The sequence below is a fragment of the Montipora foliosa genome, chromosome 6 (assembly GCF_036669935.1).
Source record: "Montipora foliosa isolate CH-2021 chromosome 6, ASM3666993v2, whole genome shotgun sequence".
Classification (NCBI taxonomy): Eukaryota; Metazoa; Cnidaria; class Anthozoa; order Scleractinia; family Acroporidae; genus Montipora; species Montipora foliosa.
In genome coordinates this window covers 30,766,207-30,788,706 of record NC_090874.1, presented here as the reverse complement: position 1 = coordinate 30,788,706, position 22,500 = coordinate 30,766,207, and the positions used below count along the sequence as shown (strand labels likewise).

General features: G+C 40.3%; 2 protein-coding genes across 3 annotated transcripts in view; both read left to right on the top strand.

The window, feature by feature from the left end:
• LOC138007121 (uncharacterized) overlaps nt 1–179 on the top strand; it is a 3,450-nt gene extending 3,271 nt beyond the window's left edge. Inside the window, exon 2 of the mRNA XM_068853865.1 lies at nt 1–179. This exon is cut by the window's left edge and continues 2,016 nt beyond it. The gene's annotated coding sequence lies outside the window, so the exon portion shown is untranslated.
• The window catches only part of LOC138007119 (ADP-ribosylhydrolase ARH3-like), a 46,207-nt gene that overhangs the window by 23,489 nt on the left and 218 nt on the right, over nt 1–22,500 (top strand). The window contains exon 3 of one of the 2 annotated variants that reach the window (XM_068853863.1): nt 20,858–22,500. This exon is cut by the window's right edge and continues 218 nt beyond it. In XM_068853863.1, the coding sequence (XP_068709964.1) occupies nt 20,858–21,263 (406 nt within the window). In that variant the 3' untranslated portion in view covers nt 21,264–22,500. Of the gene's footprint in view, nt 1–189; nt 1,444–20,857 lie in introns of those variants that run through there. The other variant, XM_068853864.1, reaches the window with a different exon arrangement.

Here is a 22,500-nt window from a genome sequence, read left to right as displayed (position 1 = left end):
TCCTAGGTAGTACTGAGTCTATGAGTTTGTTTGGGTATGCATAAGGCTTTTGAGCCCTATACCAAACTATGACACTGGCCATAGTTGTTTTGCATAAGGCGCTGTCCTTTAACGTTGAGATCAAGGCATTGACGCGAGTTATCACGGTAAAGTATTTCATGTTATTGCTTGATTTGTATTCTTTTCTAGATTGTTGGAAAAAGCTCTTACTGGAGCAAAGTCCCGGTGATTTTACAGGAACAGACGAGAGGCTATCAAGCAAGTCTTGACTTCCAGAGCCAATTCTACAGTAAAGAAATACCTAGCAGAGTTAAAAAAGTTCTTTAACTGGTCCCGGAAAAATGGCATTACTGTCGATTTGCCTTATGACGGTATAGTGGCGGCAATGTATTTATCGGAATTCTCCAAACAAACTGAGTCTAGTGCATCTGTTATTCTGGCATACTGCGCCCTTAAATGGCGATCTCTGTCGGAATGTTGTGGAATCTGCCAAGAGAAGCAAAAGCAAATCGGTCACCAAGAAGACGCCCACAACGGCAGATATTATTAAACAGATAATCGATAAATACGCTACCCCAGGTTCTAACTTAAAAGATTTGAGGATTGCTACTATTTGTACCGTAGGGTTTGCTGGTTTTTTGAGATTTAATGAGATTACTAACATTTTGCCTACACATTTAACATTTGTGGGTGGCTACATGTCAATTTTCATTCCCCGTTCCAAGACGGATATCTATTGAGAGGGGAACATCGTATACATCAATCGCCTCCATAATAAGTATTGCCCAGTGAACTTGGTTATCAGATATATTGAAACAGCTGGTATTGACTTCAAATCTACTCTCCCGTTGTTTAGATCTGTAAGTTATCACAGGAGTTCAAATTCGTATTCTATTTGCAAATCTGAATTGTCTTATACAAGGTGCCGGGAGATCTTGTCCTGCCTTGTCGAATTGGGTTATGATGCGAGGTGTTTTGGATTACATAGTTTAAGGTCGGGCGGTATTACCTCAGTTGTGCAGCACAGTAAAAACTCTATCTCAGATTATTGAAACTTCACGGCCGCTGGAAAACGGACACAGCCAAGGATATGTACTTTCACGAGGATGTGCAGAATAGATTGGCGGTAACTAATTTCCTTGGGTTGTGATTTCCAACTTCGGTACTTAGCCTGATTGTAGGTAGCATTCATTTGATTGATGTTAGTTTTCTCAATATGCTACACCACCTGGTCGGGTGATTTAAAATTTTCTCGGTTAGTATTTCATGTAATTGTAATGAGGGATCTAATTATAATAAACTATTGTATTGAATTATTTCTATAGTATTTCATGCAATTATATGAGGGAACTATTTGTGATGAGTTATTGTATTGAATTATTTCAATAGTATCTCATGGAACTGTATTAATGAGTGAACTTATTATAACAAGGTATTGTAAAAAGGAAGTTAATAAACTCGGTATACTCTGCAAGAGTATCCATCCTAACCTGCTGTAGTTTGATGTCTGTTCATACAGGGAGTTGAAAGCGTAAAATAAGTTACGTTCGTTTGAACGCAGTGAATTAGAATGTAAAAATAATATCATTTGTTGTTGTAATGTTTCCGACTTCAATCTTCCCTAGAAGTATATCTACTTTCTTGACTGCAGACTTCCGCTTACCCTTGTTAATGCCCCGTAAACATGGCAATCTAGTCCTTCAATTATTATTAATTATTATTATTATCATCATGGGCAGTATAAAACATCTGGATGCCAGATACCTAAGATTCACTAAGCTAGGCGTAAAGACATGGATAGCTCAGTGTCAGATCTATAAATAATGCTAAAATCTAGTGTACATAGCGGATAATACTAAAATCTAATGTTCATAATAAAAACTATATAATTATATATCTGTTAAAAGAGTCAGTGTAAAATCTAATGTTCATAGCGGATATTACTGAAATGTAATGCTCATAATAAAAACTGTATAAGTGAAAATCCTAACACATGATCATGAATGTTCAGACTGGCATAGCGGGCGATATGGATAGTACTGGTAATAACTGACTTCTGCATCCTGCGAGCCACTTTACTACTTGCCTCTCCCACAAGATCTCGAAGCGCTTGACTCACGTCCCTTGAATACCCACCCAGGACGGTGATGACTATGTTGTATTGTTTGATACAATACCCCGGATAACGCATTTGTAGTTCCCACCGAAGGGGACCATACTTGCTTGTCTTTTCCGTGCTCTTCTCGCCTCCCAGTTCAAACCGCTTTCTCCTCAAACTGCCGTACCAGTTCTATGGTCGAGTCCCTATTGGCTTACAGGTTTATCACTGCCTTGATCTAAGTTGCTTTATATTCCACTTACACCGACTTAAGACCTTTTCCTCCCAATCTCCTAGGCAGGTACATCAGCTCTGTCGACCCCTGTGGGTGTTTCGCTCCATTCTCCACCATACACTTTCTACTCTCTCGGTCAAGTTTTTGGAGTTCGGCAATCGGCCAGACTTGTGTCATAGCCACAGCCGGCAATGCAAACTGGTTAGTTGCCAAGATCTTGTTGTAATATGATAAGGGGCTTGACCATATGACCGACAGTCTCTTCAAGTATGCTTTCTCAGCATTCTCCTAAACTAGGTTGTCTTGTCCTAGAAACTTGTATTGGACTCTGTCGTTCAGACTGTTGATCTGACCAGCTTCTCGCGTACTCATTTCCCCTGAGTCCTCAAGCCGCCCTCGCTTCACATGTACTGTCGCGCACTTCCTCTCTTTCCAGTGTAAACCAATATCTTCCATCGCATTTCTTACTTCCACCATCACCCTCTCGAGCTTCCCTTTCGATGCCGCGTACACTTTTAGATCATCAATATACAATAAGTTGGTGATCTTGGCACTGATGGGCTTGGAGAGACGATATCCTTCACTTACTCGCAGTTTTCATGCTACCGGGTTCAGACATGAAGTAAATATTAAAACGAGGGCATAATGCGTCCCCCTGGGGAAGCCCTTTGTTGAACCTGATATGTTCCGATATCTCCACTTTACATTGCTTTGTCTTTACGTTTATCCTGGTGTTCCACTTTGCACTGAGCCTCGATACGACATTTCCAGTCCACTTAGGGAAGGGGTGTAAAACAAACATCTCTTGCAGCCAACTATGATCCACTGAGACATTGGCCTTCCTAATGTCCACCCATGCCATGCTTAAGTTTCACCACCCTCTCTGACAATCTTGACAGACCATGCAATCGATAAGCAGATTGTCCATTGTTCCACTACAACCCTCTCTTGCTCCACGCTGCTCCCCTTGCATAAGCCCTCATTTATCCGAATGTTGGTCCACTGCCAGTTATAGCCAGTTATAGATTGAATTTAAGCATGTAATGGGCCTCTGATTCTCGCTTGAGAATTCCCCCGGTTTGAGAATAAGCATTGTCTTGCCCTCAGTGAACCATAGTGGTATCTCTTGATCTCCATTCACTATCGCTTGGAAGGATTTGGTAACTCCCTCGTGAACAGCACTCGCTCTTTTCCACCAGAAATTCACAGGTTGATCCGGCCCTGGCGCACTCCAATTGCGCTTCTTTGAAATCACTCTAACAGCTTGATCAACACTTAACTCAAAGTCCTCTTCCATCATCTCAGGGACACTGTCACGTATAGCACTCCTGATCTCATCTAGCCATAATGCCGAGGTATTCCCTTTCCCTTGTGTTTCCCACAAGCTTTTCCAAAACCTCGACGCCTCCTTGACATCATAAAGTAACCGCTCATCCAGTCCTTCATCCTGCAGCCTGTGGTCATATTTTGGCTTATCAATGCCCTCCTGGGTCTCTATGATCTTTTTGAGGCTAAAGTAAACTCTCCCTGGGTCCAATTCAAATTGCTTATTCAGCCTTCTCGCCTCTTCTCGTTTCTTGTTGTTCTTATAGCCTCTTTTCAATTTCCTTGGTCTGGATTTTTCCTTTTCTATATACGATATCAGACTTGCAACAGACAATGCCCCACACTTCTTCGCTAATAGACCCCTGATTTCTCCTTCCTTTTTTTGTGATTTTCTTGTTTAATTTTATCCTCTCCAGTTCCGCTTTCGCTCTTGAGATGTTCCCACGAAACTTTGATCTCCCAGCACGATTCCTCTCTTCTTCCCGCTTTTACTATCCTTTACTAATGTAAAAAGCCACTACAACTGAATAAAGAATGCAATTAATCATCCGTAGCAGAATTTGAACTCGATGTTTGTGAATGGTTAATTAGCATTTCGTCATTCTCTCTTCCTATTTCTCTAACCCTATTTCCCACACCTTGAACGATAATTTCTCTCACGTTCCCTACTGTCTTTTCAAGCCACTCCGCATGATCCCTCAGGTTGTGACTAGTCAGCCCTAATTCCGAGTGTCTTACTTCGTCCCATAATTCTTTCATTAGCTGCATATATCCTTTCCTTCGGCCATTTGGGTTCCGAGGAGGATCATTCGATGCCACTAACTGCTTAGGGTTCTTTCTGCATTCCATGAGGTCGCTATTCATCTCATTCGACCATTTCAGCCTTCCAACTCGTCTTGTTGTAGTACGATTAGTCGTTTCATTCCCAAGTGTAGGTTCGCCAGCCATCGCCGACTCGAACAAAACAATCTTCAAACAACTTACAACTAAAAACTTCGTCAATTCGCTTCTGGTCACCTTCTTGTTCAAAGGGAACAAATCAACAAGCACAATAAATGCATTTCGAGTATATTCCGGCGCCTAAGCTTGGTAAACTATCGATTGAACCGTGTTTTGTTGAAGTTCGCTAGAGCTACTTCTTACACGTCCTCGCTACTTGCCGCCATTATTATTATTATTATTATTATTATTAATATTATTATTATTATTATTATTATTATGCAGTGTTACACGTAAGAATGCTCACAGGAAAACAATGTTAACATCTATGGGTATCCATCCCCACCAAAATTCAAACTTGTTCGTAAATCGAAACCTTCCATTCAACCATTCTATCTTGCAAATTAAACTTGCAGTTATTAAATTCAAACATTCAGTTTGTCAATTCAAACATTCAATTCTGAATTGAATGTTTGATAAACCAATTGAATGTTTGAATTGCTGAATTGAATGTTTAAATGACGAATTGAATGTTTCAGTTGCCGAACTGAATGTTTGGATTGCCGAATTGAATGTTTGAATTGACGAACTGAATGTCTGAATTGCCGAATTGAATGTTCGAATTGCCGATTTGAATAATTCAATTGACCAATTGAATGTTTGAACTGACAAATTGAATAAACAAAAGAACAAAGCGAAGATAACAATACCTAGTCAACAAGGCCTAATCAGAATAACAATGGTTCTTTTGTCTTCCCACCACTTTGGTCCGGTACATGAAAGTCTACCCAAAGTTTGGGCTTAAGAACAACAAGTTTGAATTTTGGCAGGGATGGATACCCATAAACATCATGGGGCGCAGGTAGCCTATGATGTCAATAAGAAAAAAATTCCATCACTATATTTTTAAATATCTATATAAACCTAATGATCTATATGATAATTAGGCCTATGTGATACTAACATGTCCCTTTTAAAATAAGTAAAAGTTGTATTGATTATTTTGAATGTCCTGGCAATATTAAGTGTGCAGCTCAAAACAGCTTTCTGCTTGCATTCTCATCAGTATTTCTCTCTGTATTATTCAATTGTGTGATCTTGTATCCTGGGTGTTGTCTTGACAGCTCCAGTCGTAGAGGTCCATACTTCTCTGTCTTTTCTGTTTCTTTCTTGTTGCGATTATTATGTCATCTCAACCATGAGTACTTTCTCGCTCTTGTGATCAACAAAGCGCGCATGCATTCGTTTAGAATGTCCCAAAATGCTTCTGCGTCAGGTGACTTGTGGAGTATCTCGGCCTCACTTGGGAGAACCATGGAGGAACTTTATAAGCAAGCATGAGATCCCTAAGCATCTTAAGAAAAACACCTTCAGTGCCGCAATTGTGTCTTTCTAAGCATTTTGAATGTGCTAGGGGTGGACAACCAGCAAGTACATGGGCCAGACTTTCAGTGGCTTTACACACACACATTCTACATGTAATGTTGTTCTTACTTATAGTTCCAGTCTTAAAAGCCGAGTAGACCTTAGTTGGAGTGAGCTATTCGTACAACTCCATAATACCTGCCATACAGTGGGTAGGCGTCTGATTACTCAGCCATACAAAACAGCCTTTATGACTCAATTGATCATCCTGCCATCTTGATCTCAGTAAGTTTCCTTGCCAAGGTTGATCTTCAATCTTCTTCACAAGCTTTTCATTTACAGCCTTCTTGAGATGTTTCTTAATCTGCTGTCCCTTGATCTTCCTCTCTGGTCCTTCCAGTGGGCTGCATGGTGGTTCGGGGTAATTCAACGTCAAAGTTATCCCTTGTTCCTCAGCAAACTTGTTTGCGTCTTTAATGAGTGAGGAGAATCCCTTTTCTTCCGATCTTTCCTCAAATTGTTGGACAGTTCTCATCATGGGGTCTGAATTCTCCTGTAACTTAACAGTCACTTTTATCTTGATCAACTTATACTCTTGTTCAATAGACCGCAAACCTCAACCACCATTCTGTCTGGGGAGATATAACACGGCTGTGGAGCTCAGTGGATGTTTTCCTCCGTTTTCACGGATGATTTTTCTTGTCTGTCTATCTATGCTCCTTAGTTCTTCTAGTGGCCAGTGCTGTGTCCACATAGGGTATGCGAGTATGGGTAAAGCAAACTGGATTATTGCGTGAACGCGATTACAATCCGACAGTGGGCTTGTCCAGAATACTGTCAATCTTTTCAAGTACACCTTCGTTGCCTCTGTAAGTGCTTGATTCTCGTCTAGCATCACTGACCCTTTAATTTCTAGGAACTTGTAGTTCAATCGTGACTCAAGTTTCTTTATCACTGTTGTTTGTTGCCTGAGATCTTTAGCATTTTGAATTTGCTTACCTCTTTTACGATTTTTTCTCCAAAACTGCTCAAATCAAACAAGTCGCTGCGAGACGACGCCTGTTCGGTGTACACACAATGATCTCGTATGAGGGGGAATGTGAACTAGTTTTCTAATTTAATATGGCTGATCATATGACACTCTCTCATTGGTTCATTTGTATTTTGTTGCAGCGACTTGTTGACAAAAGTGTACACACAATGCGACAACTCTGCTTTCGGTAATTTTGTCGCTGCGATAAGTCGCACAAATTCAAACTGGTTTGAATTCGTGCGACTGATCACAGCAACAAAATTCTGCCGCAGCGACAATGATTTTCATGCTGGGGGATGAACATGTCACACATGGCAAATTGTTGCGGCGACTTGTCCCCGCAACGTGTCGCATCGACTTATCGACTAGTGTGCCCCGGCCTTTAGACCTTGTCGCTAGCAGCGAACCGAGTTTCTTTGTCTCCTGGCCTTGTCTTTTTTCTTGCTTTTTACCCAGGGAGAACCGTTTCGACTTCTCTTCTCGTTTCATGCGTTTCATGGCCTAGCAAGGATGATATCGCCTCGCATATTCCTGTAAGGTTACTGCTAACCTTTTCGGCCTCAAATTTTGCAAAATTTTAAAAAAGCTATCATAAGATAGCTCATTATATTTGTTTTCTACTAAAAAAGAAATTATTTGAAAATGTTTTTTTCATGCGGAGTTATTGCAAATTTTGTGTTTTTTGTGACTAAAATGTTCATCCCCCAAGGTGTTTGGAGATGCCGACACTCGTCAACGTTTTAGACCTCTTGTGCAGTTTGACGCGGGAACATCTAATCCGGGTATCTTCACTTTATCGCCTGTTGAGTTTGCCATTTACTTGTAGTTGATGCGTGTTAAAGGAATATGCAAAGTGACATCTTCTTTACTAGGTCATAAAACGCATGAAACGACGAGAGAAGTGGAAAAAGGGAAAGTGGGTAAAGAGTAAGAAAAAGACCCGGCCTAAAAAAAAGAAGATTCCATGAAGAAAACATGCAAAGAAAACTCAACTCGTTGCAGGTGACAAGGGCTAAGTCCACAATCAGGTATAAATAATCTATGGCTAATGATGCAGCGCTGAATGCCTTTTCCCGCGAATTCAAAACTGTTTTGTCACAAACACTCTTCAGGGGGCAATACGTCAATTTTCATTGGTCTGCGGCATTATAGCGGCATGACCGCATTCACACCCCCATTTACAAGGTACGAAAATGTGTAAAATCTTTTCTGCCCGAAAAGTTGGGTTATTTTTCCAGGAATAGCTCCTCTTCAAATTAAATTATAGGAGCGGATTTGTCGGATTTTTACGAAATTGGGCCAAAATGATTGTCGGATATTGCGCATGAAAGGGTGTTGGGCTTTTAAAAAAATCGAAATATATTTACTTTGACAAGTCTCTGCGTGTCGGGAAACGGAAAATTTTCTATTGGTCAACTTCAAAGTTCATTTTCTCGGAAAGTAACAGGAAGATCCTAAAAGCCCGACACATTTGGAAGCCTTATATATAAAGTGCTGATTGGTATAGAACATGTGTGGTTTTGAGTTTAGAGCTTCGCGCACGCTAAAGAAAGCCATAATAACTTAAAATGTTCATATCTTCAGATTCTTCATTTTATTACCTTTTCGGTGATACAACTGTATATAGTTTCCTGGAGTTTTACCGAAAATAACATGCTTACGAAAGATTTCCCAGAAGGCACCCGAAAAGGTTAGCAGTAACCTTAACACAACCGCATCGACTACAAATAAATGGCAAACTCAACACGCGATAAAGTGAAGATACCTGGATGTATTCCGGTGTTAACAAGTGTTGACATCTCGGAAAACACAAATTTGAAACAACTCCGCAAAAAAAAAAAAAAACCATTTTCAAATAATTTCTTTTTTACAAGAAAACCAATATAAGGAGGTATCTTGTGGTGGCTTTTTAACATTTTGCAAAATTCGAGACCGAAAAGGTTAGCAGTAACCGGAGGCTCGAAAGAGTTTTCAGCTGAGTATGCGTGTGTAAGCCACACCCGCAATTCGTAAGCAGCTCGCGTCAGCTCATGATTCAAATGGGTCATCAGAAATAAACAAATACCGCTAATTTTGCTCACCTTTCTTGTAATTTCTCCATATATGGAATATATTAAATAGGCATCTCCTATTCGCAAAAACTACACAAACGGTTTAATGGTCACTTAAATCAGTTTGTGTTGGCTTGTAGCTCCACTCGCTCGCGTGTACTCGAATGAGCTGATGCTGCATGTGTAAATGCTGATCTTGTAACCCCCTCATTTTTCCTGATTTTGCAACTTTGACCCTGGCCAAACTATGGAACAAAGTTGGATTAAAGGCTCCATGCAACCTGCTTGATCAACATTGTTCGACAGTTTGGCTGCCCATGTTGGAAAATGTTCGTCCAACATTTTTAGTTCGTTTAAATGTTGGATACAGTCTGCTTTTGATCAAACATTACAACCTGCCAACAATTCTGTTTGACGCAGCAATGTTGCAGTTTTTTGCTGCTCTTCCAACAAAGTTGTGTCCTGAATCGAGTCACGTTCACACTGCTAGCCAATCACGAATCGCTATCTTATTTCCAAGCCTAGGCTTCTTGCATCATTTGCAACAGAGATGGCGGACAAGGACCAAGGGGACGTTGTGATTGTTGATGAATAGCCAGAAACCTTGATCAGCGAATAGAAAGCAAGGCCATGTCTGTGGAGCACTTTTAGGCTACTTAATCATTATCGCCGTTTGGAGATGTCTGGTTCAAAAGCGTTTAAAATTCCTGCAAATTGATCCGGGCTCATCATCATCATCTCCTAAGTGCAGACTAACTTGCAAAGAACATACCCTTTTCTACAGGTTCTCTTAACCATTCTTTGGTTTTTCCTCGTTTGAATATATATGTCCTTTCGGCCCTCAAACAACTCCAGTAGCATAACGCTACGCCAAATTTTCAAATGTTGCGCCAACTTGAACTTGAATTCGTCAAGCAATGTTAGGTAGTGTATTGCCACTACCTCAACATTTACATCCAACATTGTTGCATGTGGGATCAAACTTTGCTCGATAGTTTGCCAAGGCTTTACTGGTTTACATCTCTGCTTCCGGATGGCGAATTTTTCTCATTTTTTGCATGTTAGATTAATAAGTTGGCGAAAAAAAACTAGACACAAATTTCAAAAACACTGATTTTTCTGAAAAACTGGGCTACAGATTTTGTAGAATTTTAGATATTTTAGAGATTACTTCTTACATTATCTGTTTACACTGAATGGGAAGATTTCACTGTCCCGTTTCTTCAAAAAAGACAGTATACGATTGATTATAAGGCTCAAGAAAATGCCTAATATCTTTGCTATGGTAACGTTATTAAGAGGAAAATACAATGTGAGAAGTCTGCGATGGGTACTTAATACCCTGGCTAAATTTTGTTGTGATATAATTACCCTAACTGTATCTAAGGACAGAACATGTTTATTTGCTTGAAAAAAGGAGAAACTATTTCGAGCCTCCTTAAGATGGACAGTGTCTCTAATGTATATTTATTACTGCTTTATTATAACTTGCTTATTATTATTATTATTATTGTTGCTCTCGTCAAGTTTTCCTGGGTTCCATCCATTGTAGCCGGATCAAAGCAGTGGACCTAGGTCGTTATAGGAGAAGAAGTTACTTCAGCGACAGTACTTTTCTTAAGATGTAGGCTGTTTCGAGCATTAATTGTGATTTTCTGGGTTTCGTTGGTGCTGTTACCCGAGTTTCTACTAGTGACCTTGTCTAGTCCCTTCTTAACTAGCCCTAGGGCTACAACGACCACTGGTATTATTTCCATTTTCATATCTCACATCCTAATTGACTTCAATTTCAAAATCTTTGTATTTGGGCAACTGCTCTGTGAATTTTGCCAAGGTGTTACTTTCACTTGGAACTGCTATGTCAGTGACCATGTACGTTCTTTCTTTCTTATCCTCGACCGCAATGTCAGGTCTGTTGACTCCTATCTCCCTATCGGTGTGCATGGGCATATCCCAGAGTATTGTGACCTCGCTGTTCTCAGCTACTGTTGTTGGCTGGTGTTCATAACATTATTATTATGACAACAGACTACAGTGTTAAAACTTCTGTTTGCTAAACATTAAAATGGCACAAAAGGGCGAAACCGTAACCTAGAGGCCATGTTGGCTAAATAATGTCCATAATATCATACAAAATGTATGTAGATTATAAAAATAAAATTAATGAATTAATGAATTAATGGAAAAACAATATAAATCGGGGTTCGTGCTACTCCTTGAAGTCCTTGAAAAGCCCTGGAATTTAATTTTGGACTTCAAGGGCGCTTGAAAAGCCCTTGGAAAAAAGGATTTTGTAGAAAACTGCTTGAATTTTTTGTTGGGTGAAAATTGTTGAGATTGCATCATGCTAAGTTAAAGAGACATTTAAAAAAATTGAGCCTAAAAGTGACTATTAGGGAAACATTAAAACCAAAAATTAAAATGCCTGTGGGTGCACTTAACTTGCAGGATGTAGTAACGAATATCCAGGTAGGTTTTTTCAGCAAAGAAAACACTGAAACACTATGTATGGCATAGCAATCTTCTTATAAAGTCTCCTTGAAAACTCAATTCCTGGTTCTTGATTACTCCTTGAATACTACTGGAATTTTACAGGCAAAATCGAGCACGAGCCCGATCAATGTAAAAAAATATATAAATATTAAGATAGCGATGATCATTTTTCTATATTTTCTATTCACTTAACTTAAAAGATGTCAGTGTATTAATAGTAAGTTGATACTATAATATAGAATACTTTAGGTGGTAATAATTGCTTAGTCCAGTGTCGTTTGGTTTCCTTAAAGTCGCTATGAATGGTAATCTTATTTGTTAGCTCCAGTTAAGTTAATCAGTGGTTTACGCGATTACAAAAGTGTTTTGAAAGTACGCGCAATGTTTAAGGTCGATGAAATTACAGCTTTCTGCATTTTTACGAGCACTTGACTGCCCTTCCCTCCCACCATCTTGCTCATCTTTTCCTACAACTCTATGGAATATGCACCAAGAACGGCTCACATGCCAACTTAATTCTTCGGCGAAAATGGGCGGGGCAGCAACAAAGAATGGATGTGGCGACGATATAAAATTTGAGCCCATTCCACAGCTCGGTGATTTTCATAATAGCTTAGCACAGGCAGTGCAAATTGATTTGATGCTCTCACTCGATTCTCATCTGACAAAGGGCTTGACCATACTATGGACATTCACTGTAGGTATATTTTTGCGGGACCTTCTAGTGATAGTTTGTCTTCCTGTTTGACATTCTCCAATACTCCGAGAAATTTACACTGTGTACCCTCTTTTAAGTGTTTAATCACCTTTTCTTCATCCACCTTTACATCTGTGCCTTGCACCTACATTGTACTGCCCTCTCTTGATGTTAATTACTGAACATTTCTTCGATGGCATCTTTGGTGGTTTTGAGGATGGTGTTGAGCTTACTCTCAGAGGCTGCATAGATCTTAAAGTGCCCATGACTCGAAATTTCACAACCAGTTTTTATTTCATGTCCTTAAAATTCAGGCTTTGCTTGATAGGATTTTGTTATTAGAATCTTCCTACAAATGTCTGAAGTGAGTTTTTTTCACAGCACGAACTTTGGCATTTTGGCCAAAAAATTACCACATTTCCCGCACGGATAAAAAGACCTTCATGAGGTCATCAGTTGTGTTAGATTGCAGCGGGAAATGTAAACAACAAGACAAATCGGAGAGTCTGCGGAAAATATTGTGTTGGTAGCGGCCCTGAGCTAGTCAGCTGCAAAAATCCCAGTTTGACCCCATGTACCATAATACATCTTCCTCCCACAATGGAGCATTGGAGAAAGAAATGGACGAAAATTTGTCCAAAGACACCGGCCCGGTTTCAAACCTACCAGGCAAACCTACGAAGACTTCGATCCGATATGTCTGGTATGTCTACTTTCCTAACCATAGAGGCAGCAAAAAGAAAGGAAGATCAACCAGCGATTGCAACAGATCAGGAGAGAATGAAGGTGCAGTGTGAATCTATATGCTCGCAAGGGTGAGCCGATGTTCTCAATCGACCACTTCGTTCTATGCCATATCGTTCCAAGGCAGCTGGTTCCACTTCTACAATGGCGATGAATAACGACTTCCTCAATGTTATTTGGGACTCGGATATCAATTGAATTGCACCTTGCACATTCAGTGAATATAAATCGACTGACAAACGAAGTCCCAAGCCTGTCTACAGATCGTTTTCACTGTCACGGGCATAAAAATAAACTCGAAGGCATACAATGGAAAAGGTCAAGAACATGAAATTTTGTAGAAGACCAATGCATAAAAAACCTCACCAAGGCTGTTAACGTTTCACTTGCGAGACAGTACACATGAGTTTTGAACACCTTATATACTTGAAACGTTCAAACTGCAGAGAATCATAATGAGAGACATTTTATTCCTAATCAAAACAGATTTCATTGTTTGGTGTCACGCGAATGACAATACGGAAATGCAAAATGCTATATCTAAGTCATCTACTACCTTGTACAGATAAAAATCCAGAAGACCTCACGGTTTTGATTTTAGAATAATCGAAAGCCATCTACAGTGTAGTCATCGAACGTTCGAATTCTATAAAACGCCTTCCAAGTAAAATTCACCCCGCGTCTTTTAATAATGAAATTTACACAAATGGATAATTAACTCAGGTCCTCAGAGAGATCCTTAAGCCCACAGAGAAGGAAAGCTGTAATCTGGATACCGAGAACCGAAAATACAAGAGAAGGGAAAATGCAATTGACGGGCTCAAGAGTGATTTGAACACACCGCAAGATTTCACCTGATGTGGATTTAATGCCAAATTGTTATTCTTCGTTAAATAATTTAACTACAACTGCCAATAAAGAAGATCAGGGAATACTCTATATTGCTGTGTGCACTTTTGCCGCTTTAAATCGTAACTGTTGGAGTAAAATACGCTCACAAGCGCACTGAATCTTCGCACAAGTGGCATGTTTAACCGATGACATGAAAATCCTCAACTCGATCCCAGGCCTTTGTCTCATAGTTTCCTTAAAAATACGCGAGGTTTCATCGCATTTTAGATATGTTCTCAGAACAGAAATTAAATTGTTTTTGAACAGAAATGCTCCTTAGACCATCACATCTTAGATTTGAAAATTAATAAAATGGTGAAATTTTGAGTCATGCACACTTTAAGGTCATCAATATACAATAAATTCGTGATCTTCCAATTAATTGGTTTCGATAACTTATAGCCATCGGTTGCTTTCAGTTTCCATGCAACGGTGTTTAAACACAAAGTGAACATACGAGGGCATAACACGGCCCCTTGTGGTAACCCTTTGTTAAATCTGATGATGTCAGACTGTTTTAGCAGCGATGCGTGTATTCCAGCTGTCCATCAGATTGCTGATGATATTGCATATCCAAAGAGTGAGTCGGTGAAACCATCATCGTCATCATCATCCTCCTCCTCATCATATTTATTATTATTATTATTATTATTATTATAATTATAATTATAATTATAATAATAATAATAATAATAATAATTATTATTATTATTATTATCATTATTATCATCATCTTTTTTTTGGCACATTGGATTTCCAATGGAACTTCAGTACTCCAGGAAGCTTGGTGACAACAAGTCTCCTCAAACTTCTAGGACCTTCCTAAGAAACCTTGCCGTGTTCAGAATAACACACACGCACCGGTGGCTCAGTTGGTTGAGCATCGGGCTGTCATGCGGGAGAGCGTGAGTTCGACTCTGGCCGGACCAACACGCGGGGTCTTAAAATAACTGAGGAGAATGTACTGCCTTTGTAATTACATCTGCAAATGGTTAGACTTTCAAGTCTTGTCGGATAAGGACTGTAAACCGGAGGTCGCGTCTCATAACCCGTGTTGGAAATTAAATAGCATAGGGCGTTAAAGAATCCACCCACTATTCGATAAGAATAGGGGACGTAGTCCCCGGTGTTGTGGTCTGACCTTATCTGGACGGGGGCATCTTTCACTTCCTAAAATAAAATTGTAAACTGTGTAATAAGCAATCTGGCTAAAGTCCCCCGAAACACATTGTAAATTAGTCCCGAAAAGACCCGAGGGGAGAGAATAATAGCTTCACTCACTTCACTTCACTTCACTTCACTTCTCTGAACCTCGTCTATCTTGGTCTCTATACCAATATTCTTTAGTCTCCTCTTTAAATCCTTTGGAACTGTTCCAAATGTTCCGATTACAATGGGAATTACCATTGTTTTCATTTTCCATAACTTCTTCAATTCTGTTGCTAGATCCTGGTATTTCACTACCTTCTCGACTTCTTTCTCCTCAATACGGCTATCATATGGTATTGCAAATCTATTATTTTGCAACATTTATTTCTCTTTTCAACAACAATCATGTCCGGTCTTCTTGCCTCTATTACGTGATCAGTCTGTATCGTAAAATGCCATAATATTTTACATCTCTCATTCTCTAGTACTGGCTCAGGTACATGTTCATACCACTTTTCATTGACAATGAAACCTTCCTCTTTACAAACTTCCAATGGATCTTCTTACCCACCCAGTAATGTCTCCTTTCATATTCCTTTTTTGCTAATTTAGGGCATTCACTCACAATATGATTTATGCTTTCTACACATTCGACATTTACTGTCCTCTTGAGTTTGATATATTCTAGCTTTCATCAGATTCGTTGCAAGCGCCTGTTCTTGTGCTGCCATAATAAGACTCTCAGTCTCCCTTTTTACACTTCCTTTCTTTAACCAAAACCAGGATTCATTCCCTAATATTTCTTCCGTCTGTCGAACAAATTGTCCGTGCATAACCTTTTTCCTCCACTGTTCCTTTCTTTCATTTTTCTAACGTATCTTATACTCGACCTCTGTTTCATTATTATGACCACCGCTGATCTTTCTAGCGGCCTTTATCAGTCTTTCATCACTATCATTGATATATCTCTCCAACCCCAAGGTAGCAGATTCTACACAGTCTTCAACACTAATCAGACCTCGTCCACCTTCTTCTCTTGGTATGTAGATACGATCGACATTACTCTTTGGATGGAGACCATTATGCATGGTAAGTAATTTTCTGGTCTTTCTATCTAGATCTTGTAACTCTGACTTTCTCCAGTCCAGGAATGCAGCAGAATATCTCAGGAGAGGAATAGCCCACGTGTTAATAGCTTTGACAAGGTTGCCCCCATTAAGTTTCGTTTCTAAAATCTTCCGTACCCTCCTTATTATTATCATCATCATCATCATCATCATCATCATCAGAGAAAAAAATAAAAATAAAAATACATAGAAATAATAAACATAAAGATTAATAATAAATATTAAAATATCCCTGTACATAGAGCCTAATCGTATTGATGGTTTTAAAAATCTACTAAGAACAATAAATGTACTAAGAATAATCATGTTATGTCTAAAGATCTTATGTGATATCTCCAAAATGTTTTTTGGATTATTTCTTTAAAGACGCATCGTAAAACTATCTTAAACCAGAAACTTAAACCTATTACTACACTTGAATCTGAACTTCATGCTAACATTATCTTGAAACTCCTAGCAATGTTCAGTGTACTTGACACCACTGCTTTCTGCATTCTGCTAAGTGCTGTACTCTCTGCATATAATGGCACATCCCAATACGCGTTTGCTCTTGAGTTCTCGTATAGAGCCTTAGGCTGTGCTGGTGAGTACCACAGTGGCACAGAGTCAACTAATTCCAGATCCATCAGCAACTCGAAAAATAACATCTGCAAAGCAGCATTGTGACGGCTAAGATACTTCGTCTGTGCAAAGGCACATCAGCCGGCCAGCACATGGGCTTGTGTCTCAGGGGCCTTACTACGCAGCCGACATGTCAGATCCGAGCCAGTGTGGCAACTGGTCTTCTTATGATGGTAAATCTTAGTTGGAAGCATTTGTAGGTTAAGTTCTCGCATTCCAGCCACTGTATGGGTGGGGGCTGATCTCCTCTCAGACATCCATGCGAAGTACTCTCTCCCACTTTCTTCGTCCTCCCATCTCTGAACTACGAATTTTCCTCGCCATCTTTCTGCTCTCAACTCGTCAGCGTTCTTTCCTTGCTTGGCGCGCTTCACTTATACTCCTATCTTCTTCCCTTCGAACTCTTCATTTTTGTCACCAGTGGCACCTGATGGCCCCGGATGAACTAAGTTAAGATGGAGGTCCAGCTCACCCGTGTACTTCTTTGCATCTTTAACGAGTGACCTTCGCCCTGACACCTCCTACTTGTCCTCAAACCTTCTCAACATCTGGATCTTCTTGTCATTGTTGGCATACATATTAACTGCTGACCTTATCTTGGTGACCTTATATTGTTCTTCAATCGACTTCAGCCCACGTTGACCCTAGTGGATGCTTTCCCCCGCTCTCACAGATCACCTTACGTGTCTCTCGGTCCAGCCTTTGTAATTCATCCAGAGGCAACGTCTGGGTCCACATTAGATATTCCATCACTGGTAGCGCGAATTGATTCGTGGCTATAACTCTATTCTAATCCGACAGTGGACTGGACCAGATAACAGATAGACGCTTCAGATACCCCTTGGCTGCAACCTCGAGAGCTAACCCGTCTTCTTGCTTTACATTCTCTAGGACTCCCAAGAATTTGTAGTTCGAACCCTCACTTAGGCTCTCTATCATCTCCGACTCCCCTAGCCGCATTCCATCTCCAATATCCTGAAAAGAACACCCCTTTTTATATGTACCACTGAGCATTTTCAATCGTTCCACTCTAAGCCGATGTCAGTCATTGCAGATTTCACTGACCTTTTGACTCTTCCGAACTTCTCCTCTGACGCTGCATAGATCTTCATGTCGTCAATGTACAATAGGTGTGTGATCTTCTCACCAATTGTTTTAGTCATCCTATATCCTTCTGAAGCGCTCAACAGCCACAATACAGGGTTAACACATAATGTGAAGGGCATCTCCCTGGGGCAAGCCTTTGTTGAAACGTATCATCTCTGAAGTCTCAAGGCCTCTTGCTGTTCTCGCTGAAATCTTCGTATTCCAGCTTGAACTCAGCTTCTGAATAATTCTTCCTACCCAGCTTGGGAACTTATGTAGGGAGCACATCTCCATTAGCCATGCATGGTCAACTCTATTATATGCCTTACGGATGTCAACCCACGCCATGCTCAGGTTGCGCCTACCACTGTGACTGTCTTGGCAAACTGCTCTGTCGATCAGTAAATTATCAACTCTCCCTGAACACCCCTCCTTTGCACCTCTCTGTTCTCCTTCCATTAACCCGTATTCATTCAGGTGGCCATCCATTGGTCCCAACAGACACGAAGACCAGGGGTTTTTGTACAGGGGTTTCGTTTCAGGCTGGACGCCGGACGCAACGTCCGGTTATTTGACATGTAACATCCGGTTTTTTGTCCATTTATAAACCAAAGAAAGACTTGACCCTTATTTTACTCTCTTAGTTATGTAATGCATACAATCGAGAAAAGAAAGGAGATAATTCCTGTCATACACATGTATAATAAAATTATTCCCCGTCCCTTCCCCCCTCCCCTGCTAGCGAAAAAAAATGACCAGAAAAGTTCGCTGTTAACTGAACCTGACTTTGATCAGAGAGCATCTCTCCGAATCAGTCTTTCTCGCGTTTCATGTGTACATCATCTCACCGAAATGAAAAGAATAAGCATTTTTTTGCACCATCGGTGAAGAAAAGACAAGTTGACGGTAAGTGTCTTATATATCTAAGAATAGTGATTAATAATAATGATGTGCAGCACTTAAGAGAGAGCTATTTTGCCGCAGCTTTGCAAGGTTACACGGTGCTAGACTACCTTCCTGTTTTTAATAGTCTCAGGGATAGTAATAGTATATTCTTTCTTAAAGAAACAACAATTTATAGCTGTGATACAAGATGTGGAGCGAGGAGATGTGTGCAAAGCATAACATGGTTTATTCGCAAAATGTTTTTTTTCACTTGCCCAGGTGCAACAGGTGATTTGTATTAATTTTTAACGTTTTTTATAAATAAATAAACATCAGTGAAATTACTTTCGAAAATAAAGGACATTCATCTTTCCGATTGGAGTCCGTTTTGGAATCAACTGAAAAACGAACAACTGCAAACTGATGATCATAATTGTCAAATCAAATATTTCATTTTCTGTGAGCATTTTTCAACGCCTTAAAAGACTTTCTCGGTTAACCAATTCCAGTCTAGGGAACACAGGAAATTGCATTTTAGAGAATCCAATTTTACAAATTTCCCTAGGAGTTCGTGCCTCTGGCACTCAACGTTCACACCAGCGGCACGAGAGGTGCACGTCCACCAGATGAACCACTGCATCCGGTACTTCCAAATGCTACCGAAAACCCTGCTTGTACCAAGCCAACCTGTTACGTTTCAATGAAATACATAAAAATGTGAATGTGTCTTGTTTTCAGAGATAACGCTCTCCAAAAACTTTCCGCCTGGTGGATGTCTTCAAACATCTCTGTCTCCGGTTGGTCTTTTCGTTCTGCCTGGTATTTTCACCCTCTCCTCGTTCTGTCCCATACTTCGTGCACATCTCCCAGTGTACCCGCAATGTTGTGGCGCTTCCTATACTCTCTCTGGGCAAGCTTCTTGCATCCACTGACAATGTGTCGTACTGTTTTAGTGGCATCTCCACACAATCTACACAGTGGTGTCTCTGAGGTCTTATATATGCTGTACTTGATCGTGTTTGTTCCTGAGCAGCAAGAATCAAACCTTCTCGCTCCTTTTTTAAGAATCCATTCCTGAGCCATCTCCAAGACTCCTCTCCAGCTTCATCTGATATTTGTTGGACAAACGCGCTACGTAGGGCTTTGTCCTTCCAATTTTTAACTTTCTCGTCATTCTAAAGCAACTCGAACTACGAAATTTCACGAGTGATGATTGAACGTATAGAATGGAACGTCATCCGACAGCCGTTGCACAAAGACCGCGTGCTTTGAAAAATAGCTAAGGGAAGGTTTGCTTCTGTTTGCTTACTTGAGGAATTTATTTTAGAACAAGGAAACAAAAATGCCGCTCAAAAAACTGAACGAGATGTAAGATTCTTTGAAAGACTTTTAAAATCCCCCTCTCATAGTCCTGCAGACTCTCTTCTTTAAGAATCACTTTCTCGTTCAACGCAGCTTGAAGCATCCACTCTGTGCTTTGTCTTAGGTAGCCATGAAGGGATTTGCTCTCCCTTCTTACACAATACTCAATGCCAATCAGTCCTCTTCCCCCTTCCTTTATCAGCAGGTACAGCCTCGCAACATTACTCCTGCGGTGCAGACAGCCATTCATTGCCAAGATCTTCCTAGTTCTTCTCTCCATGTTGGCTGCCTCCTCCATTGTCCAGTCCACAATCCCCACACTGTAGCGCGCTACACCTACAGCCCAGGTATTGATGCAATTGATCAAATTTTCTCCGTTGAGTTTTGATCTACACAACTTCTTGACTCTTCTGATATACTCCGATGTTATCTTGCCTTTTATCTTGGTGTTGAGAGTCTGGTCCAACTGTAAGGCTGTAAGATGCCAAAGTATTTGTAGCCTTCCTCCTCTATTTCTCCGATGTGCTGGTCGTCGGGTAGTTCTATTCCGCTACTGCTAACTTGTCTTCCCCTTCTCATTTCTAGGACAGCAAACTTGTCTAGCCGAAACGACATCTTAGCGTCTTCAAGAAGATACATATTATTATTATTATTATTATTATTATTATTATCGTCATCGTCATATCAATATTATTTATTTATTTATTTATAATTTTAATATCAGTGCTAATTTTTGTTTATTTAATTTATGGCAGGGGTCCGAGTGAAAATTCTTCACAGCCAGCAATGACGTTTTCGTATGCTGCGAAAATCAAAGAAATGAAAGGCCTACTCAGTAAACTTACTGCACTAGAAACTGAGACTGTTGTAGAAACCTTCGGTAATGGGATCAGGGCACAAGAAGCGGTACCTGCTGCAATATTCTCGTTTCTTTACAAGGGAAAAGTTTCGTTTCAGGATTCAGTAAACTATGCCATATCATTAGGAGGTGACACGGACACGATTGCGAGCATGACAGGGGCAATTAGTGGAGCATATTGGGGAGTTGACAATGTACCTACAATGTGGCAAAATAAATGTGAAGCTGTGGATGAAGCCATTGAGTTTGCCAACAAAATTTACGAGCTGCATCGGGAGCGAATTGAAACTGACACAGAATGAGGTGATAAATCAGTGAATTAGGGAGTAAGATAATCCTGAAGTGCGTGACCTGTGAATCTGGGTAACTTTTCTGTTTGTCCACGCGAGTCCATTACGGAGACAGCGCAAATCAAAGAAACTGCCAAATTTATCATTTATCTAATTTTTCCGCTCATACTTTTGAACACTGTAGCGGCATGCCGCAAGGCAAAAGACATGTATTAAGAGTGAATGCACAGAAAAATCGAGCAAACCGCGGCCACAGCTCAAAACCTAACCTACCCTCGTTTTCAGTTTATAATAAGGTTTTGAATAGATGAGTTTACTGGTCGTGAAATTTCAAAATGCGGCCGAGTTTGGGAAATATTGGTTTTAACAGTTTGTGGTCCTGAAATCAGCGGCCGAACACGGGAAAAGAGTCCAGTGACAAAATAGAGCTGACTTTCATAAACGAGCGAATATATTGGCAATTTTCCGCTTGAAATTCACAAAACAGATATCTAACAATTAAAAAACGGCACACTTTTAAATTTTAAGAGGAAAATATCAGGGTACGATGGAAATTCTGAGGCATAGTTTGCGTAATGCTTATAAATAAACAATTTACCACTAAAACCAAACTCGAATTTTCTACATGGGGGAATTCTCCAAATCAGCCCAAATTCCGGTCACTACCCAAAGAGATATAGTATTTGAACATGGGTTTGTCTGCGAAAGCCCCTGCCAACTGCTAATTGACTCTTGCGTGACCAGGCAGTTAAAGATTGTCTCCGGCTAAAAATAAGTGCATGGGAAACCAAAATACCCGAGGTGCAGCAAATTCATTTTCTTGTATGACCAGCTGTCATGTTAACAATCAAGGCCCACATTAGAGTTCATTTGAATGAAGGTCGTGATGTGGAAACAGCAAGTCAAATGGTGGATGCTATGCAGTCTTCGAGGGTTGTACCTGCTCTTTATGTCTCCCTCTGCGACAGAAGTAGTCTCGCCAAGTCCTGCAACGCATGTAAAACTCGAAGTCTACACTGTGGCAAACGTAGAATATGGCGGCTCATACATTCGTCCATGGAAGGCACATGGAATAGGGCCAGCCGGAAACAGAGTTAGTAAAGGGACACTGGTTATGAAAGCCGGCGAACTTTAAACGATTAGAACAATAATAAAAGCAAGGTAACACACGCTAACACCAACCCGGTGTGGCCAACACATCACGCATGCGCACAACCATTTCACCCGGTCAATTAGCAGCCATGGACAG